The sequence below is a fragment of the Quercus lobata genome, chromosome 1 (genome assembly GCF_001633185.2).
Source record: "Quercus lobata isolate SW786 chromosome 1, ValleyOak3.0 Primary Assembly, whole genome shotgun sequence".
Lineage (NCBI taxonomy): Eukaryota > Viridiplantae > Streptophyta > Magnoliopsida > Fagales > Fagaceae > Quercus > Quercus lobata.
The window spans coordinates 51,265,617-51,271,544 of record NC_044904.1 but is presented as its reverse complement, the minus strand read 5'-3'; the positions used below and the strand labels follow the sequence as shown (position 1 = coordinate 51,271,544).

The 5,928-nt window shown below is 33.0% G+C and overlaps 1 protein-coding gene across 1 annotated transcript; it reads left to right on the top strand.

Annotated features, from left to right (window-relative positions):
• The first annotated feature begins 919 nt into the window (after positions 1-919).
• On the top strand, positions 920-5,055 carry LOC115991958 (fatty alcohol:caffeoyl-CoA acyltransferase). Its single transcript, XM_031115956.1, has 2 exons — positions 920-1,403; positions 3,916-5,055. The coding sequence occupies exons 1-2, from the start codon at positions 948-950 to the stop codon at positions 4,819-4,821; spliced, it is 1,362 nt and encodes a 453-aa protein (XP_030971816.1). The 5' UTR covers positions 920-947; the 3' UTR covers positions 4,822-5,055.
• The last annotated feature ends 873 nt before the right edge of the window (positions 5,056-5,928 follow it).

Here is a 5,928-nt window from a genome sequence, read left to right as displayed (position 1 = left end):
TCAAAAATGGTTATTATATTTTTATTTATTTTTAATTTTTTGGAGGTGGGGAGACCCTTTATCACTTGTTTCAAGGGTCACGTAGGTCATTCAAATTTATTTTTCGATGGCATTTATTTCAAAGGCCGTCAAGGGTCATTCAGACCCTCAAAATAATGTTTTTTTAGAAGGCTTTTTGTAAAATTTTCAAGAGTTTTAACCCTTGAAAAAAACCTAACTTTTTTGTGGTGTGCACGGCCATGATATTAAAGGAAGAAAAAAAAAAAGATTAATTGCATGTCAAAGTAGCTAAACATTACTAGGACCTATGTAAGCACACACCACCACACATTTTCTTTCCAACCAAAATGTAAAGCCGTTGAATACACGTCTCCCTTTATCTATAAAACCTACTCAACCACTTTTGTAATTATGTAGCAAGGGGCAGATAAATGGAATATTCTTGATACTCCTTTTATTCACGAAAATATTTGAAAAAAATTTAGTGCAAATTGTAGAAGTAATAGGGGTCACACCTAGTCTAGGTTTTTTTTTTTTTTTTTTGTCATGCTAACGAGTGCCCTTAGGGCACTAGTTAAGAATCCAGTTATAGAAAGTTTTTATGGGAAAAGAAAAAAAAAAAAACAATTAATGTTTTGATGGTTTTTTTTCATTTCCCATAAAAATGATATCAAAATTTTCTTAAAATAGATTCTTAACCAGTGCCTTAAGGGCACTTGTTAGCAATTTTTTTTTTTTTACTGAATACCTGGTCTAGGCTTAGTCATGAGAAAATTTAATGATTTTATGGTGTCCAGTTTCACCCCCATACGTGTCATGATTTGTACCTATATTTCACAATATCTTAGAACCATATTTATTGTAGCATTTTGCTTCCAATATCCTTGGTCCACACTACTATATATTACATGATCGATCATACATATCACAATCAAAAATAACACACCATGGGAACCATATACCAAGGACCCCCGTCTCTCCTCCAAGATCTCAAGGTCACTGTTCACAAATCGTCTCTAGTTTTTCCGTCCCAAGAAACTGAGAAAAGAACCTTATTCTTATCCAACATAGATCAAGTTCTCAATTTTGACGTTGAAACTGTTCATTTCTTTCCATCCCACAAAGATTTCTCCCCTAAAATTGTAGCTGACAAGCTCAAGAACACACTAGCAAAAATACTAGTCCCCTATGATTTCTTTGCTGGAAGATTGAAGCTAAATTCTGAAACATCTCGTCTTGAGATTGACTGCAATGCTTCTGGAGCTGGCTTTGTGGTAGCTTCTAGTGAGTATACATTGGATGAGATTGGAGATTTGGTTTATCCCAATCCGGCTTTTGCTCAACTGGTTTGTAAGACTTCCAATTTCTTGAAACCAGATGATCAGCCACTATGCATTTTTCAGGTACAAATCTAATGCCAGATAGCTTTCAAATAATTCCTCTTTCTTCCTTTTTAAATCAACTCTCAAGGTGGCAAATAAAGATCGAAATTCTTTTATTTTGTTTCAAATTAAATATTGTAAATCTAAAAACATATTCAGTGTTATATTATTTAAAATTTTAAATAATGAATAACTTTGTATATTGTTAGATATAAAAAAAAAAAAAAATGATCAGGTTAATGTGTGCCTTTAGAGTATTAATTAACAATTTATTTTAGGAAAGTTTTGACATCATTTTTATGAGAAATGAAAAAAATATCAAAATATTAAATTTTTTTTTCTTTTCCCATAAAAACATTCTTTAAATAGATTATTAAACAATACCTTAAAAGTATTCATTAGCATTTTTCATTAAAAAAAAAAAAAAAAAAATCTCTTAATTGTAATACAGGCAGTGGTGGAGCCACATTATAGGTTGGCCCCAATATTTTGAAATATTTTAATATCCTATATATATGTTATAAATCGGTTAAGGTGGGGCCAAAGAAAAATGATATTTGGCCCCCCTAATTTGAGTTGCCCTCCAATAACATTAGAAAAAAAATTGGATTCCCCCAAGAAAAAACAAAAATAAATAGCTTAATCTTTCCAAAATAAAAATAAATAAATAAATAAATAAAGTTACACAAGGATCATCCATTATTATTTTTTTTCTTTTTTTTTCTTTTCATTTATACATCCAATCAATTGAGTTACAAGACTCTGACTCCATTATATTTAAAAATTTAATTATTTTTCTCTTTGGATTATTTTCCATACATGTTTAGAGTAAAGTAGACAATTTGTGTGTATTCATTAAAATTTCGAAAGATTATGTTCATTAGGAAAAAAAAAAGAAGGAAAATAATGAGTTCTTGCTAATCTAATTGTATATGAATATGTTTTAAATTTATGTAAACCGATTTATGAATACCATAGTTTGGCCCTCCAAGCCAAAATTCCTAGCTTGCCAATGAATACAGGTTTATTCAGTTCCAAGTAAAATTGATAAAATTGAAGGATTGGTAGTTCTGTACCTAAACGTTTGTTAATAAAATCATTAAAACGTCTTCTTTATCTTCACTTATTGCGGAAAATTATTGTGTACTCCCGGAGTATCATAAATGTGTACTCCCTCCTCTCACATGAATGGTGGGTCCCACTAATTAAATTTATGGTGGAACCCACCATTCATGTGAGAGGAGAGAGTACGCATTTATGATACTTCAGAAATATCTAATAATTTTTTACTTATTGCTGCCTTGTTGTGGCTTCCCGCCATTAATTGAAGGAGACATAAAGACATTTATGACCAACCAATTTTCCACCTCAATTATTAGATCTGCCATCATGATAAGATCTCATGTTCTGTAATACTCTACTTACTATTTGTGGACAGGTGATGGTTGGCTACTTTTTATTTCCTTTATGCCTTAAAGATGAATTTGTAATGAACTCATAATTAATAAGTTAGTTGGGGTGTCAACCTACCATCCCGATCAAATAGACCTGCAGTGAGAAGAAAAAGAGACATTAGATTGCATAACAAAAATTCCAACCCCACGTAAAAAAATAAATAAAAATAAAAATTAAATTATATTATATTAAATTAATAAATTGCAATTTTGCTACTGCTATTCACATGACAAATTATGAGTGGTGAAAAAAAAGTACTAAGTAAATGTAAAAATGATAAATAACGTGTTATGGTTAGTTATCATTATGGTTTATACTAGAATTATAACTGCATAATTATAACTTTATACTAGAATTATCACTGCATAATTATGGTTTCTAACTTCTCATATCTAGCATACACACGTGCTAATTTTTTGGTTTTTTTTTTTATTTTTTTATTTTTTAATTGGATCTAACTACTCAAGCTTTCATTTTATAGATTGTGGACTGTGGACAACAAAAGGATTCAATATACAATATATTACTACCTTAGAAATAAGTGATAAATGTGTACTTGTTTCTGATCTCTCTTTCCTTCCAGGCTTCTAGCCACAATATTTCATGCTTGCCTATGTATAATTTTACATTAAATCCAAATTTATGTTGGTCTAATCGTTATATTTGATAATCTTTACATATTTATTGTATATGCATGTGAAATTTCATGTCATCGAACATAATTTATTATAATATCAATATTCTCATGCACTTAATATATTTTATTTTATTTTGAAAGAAACTTAAATTTTGAACAATTTATAAATGAAACTACTGTTGATCTCCATCATTTTGATTTGACAACTATTACGTATAAAGAAAAAGCATATAATCTTATAATAATATAATATAAAAATGTCAAAATTACTTATTAACGATAGGTGAAAAATAAGTTTATAAGGATTATATAATAAAGATTACAATATTAGTATTTTAATAGAAAAGAAAAGAAGAAAATATCCTAAACATATTTCGTTCCTAAATCAAATACTAGTAATTAAAATGAACTAGCTTCATAATTCTTCTTCATTTGTTACAGTTGACATCATTTAAGTGTGGTGGCTTTGCAATGGGTCTCTCTATAAACCATACAACATTGGATGGCCTAAGCTTCAAACACTTTTTGGACAATCTGGCTGCCCTAGGTCATAACAAACCCCTGGCTGTCACTCTCAGCCATGACCGTCACCTCCTGGCCTCACGATCACCGCCACATGTGACATTCCCACACCCTGAGCTGGTCCAGCTAAAGATCCCCATAGGCCAAGACTCAAACCCTCCTGTCTTTGTAGCCACCCAAGAAGACCTTGCCTTCAATATTTTCCGGCTGACCTCGGACAACATCAACAGCCTTAAAGAAAAGGCCAAAGCTGCCAGTGGCGTCCACCCGAATGCGCGTATCACGGGCTTTAACGTTGTGACGGCTCATATATGGCAGTGCAAGGCATTATCATGTGATACAGGGATCAACATGGATAGAATGTCCACCATCCTTTACGCTGTTGACATAAGGCCAAGATTGAACCCCCCATTGCCACCATCTTATGCCGGAAACGCGGTCCTCACTGCGTATGCAACAGCCACATGCAAGGAATTGAATGAAGGGCCATTTGCAAGGCTGGTGGAGATGGTTTCTGAAGGTGCAAGGAGAATGACAGATGAGTATGCAAGGTCTGTGATAGACTGGGGTGAGTTGTACAAAGGATTTCCACATGGGGAGTTCTTGGTTTCTTCTTGGTGGAGATTAGGATTTGATGAAGTAGAATATCCATGGGGGAGGCCAAGGTATAGTTGTCCAGTGGTGTATCATAGGAAGGACATCATTTTGTTGTTCCCAGATCTCAAAGAAGGTGGTGGAAGCAATAGTGGGGTTAATGTTTTGGTAGCTCTCCCTGGCAATGAAATGGAAAAATTTCAAAGCCTCTTTCAGAAGTTCTTGGCTTGAAAAAACTCTGTCACTTGGTCTCTTTGATATGTATAATGCATAAGTGTGTTTGGTACTCTAATATGTACCTGGTCTGTAAAATTGAAAGTGGTTGAAGAGGACTACGTTGTCGTGTGGATGAAAGCACTAGGAATGACTACATATGGTGTATTATATATATATATATATATATGCACACTTGACTTTTTATGTCAAATAAAAAAAAATAAAAAAAGAATAATAAGCTTAATTTTTTTTCCTATATCAATGATTAATCATTTGGTACATTAGATAATGTATGCTTTTAATTTGTATTTTAAGTCTATATATTTGAAATGTTGATTTGCTATACATCTATTTGTCTCGGTGTTTATAAAATAGCATAAGGCCTCAAGTTTACCCAGTCAACCCCAAAATGTACCCACAATAATTAGAGATCCTTGAAAAGAGGAGTAGCGGGTCATCCTAATGCAGCTCTAGATGCAATGAGCCAGGCACTAAGGCGAATCTCAAGTTCCCTTTTTTCGAAGAGATTGAAAGAAGAACAGTCCTACACCTTTTCATCCAGCCCGCTTTTGTTGTCTACAATGGCAAAACAAACCAGTGGAGCACGTAAGTCACTTTAGTCAATTGATGGCCTTATATTCCAGAAATTATGGTGGTTTAATGGGTTGGAGAAGGGCTCTATCCACAACTTCAAGGAGCTGATTCAAGCATTCGGGGCTAGGTTCATAATGTGTAGCTGAGTTTTGTAACCCATTGACGCCCTATTGTCAATGTCTATAGGGGAAAGGGAGACCTTGCGTGCCTATTTTGACTAGTACTAGGAGTTGTATAACAAGATCGGTGGAAATAACAAAGAAGTAGCAACAAACATGTTTAAACTGGGGCTTCCTTTGAAGTTTGAATTGAAAGGATTTTTAACGAAGCAACTCCTTGTAGACACCGTATTTTGTACTCCTTAAGACTCAGGCCCCTATTCCCCAATAATATTAGAATTTTAAAACCCAAGGTTAGTTTAAGGTCCAGTCAGATAAAAATTGACTTGAGGAAAGTATCTGTAGAAATATAAATTATTTTTCGAAGAATAAAACTATTTTTGGAAAATAAAGACTACATATTTGCACA

Coding starts and splice junctions, on each gene's coding strand:
- LOC115991958 (XM_031115956.1), top strand. CDS start 948: ATGGGAACCATATACCAAGGACCCCCGTCTCTCCTCCAAGATCTCAAG. Junction 1,404..3,915: donor AGCCACTATGCATTTTTCAG/GTACAAATCTAA, acceptor CATTTGTTACAG/TTGACATCATTTAAGTGTGG.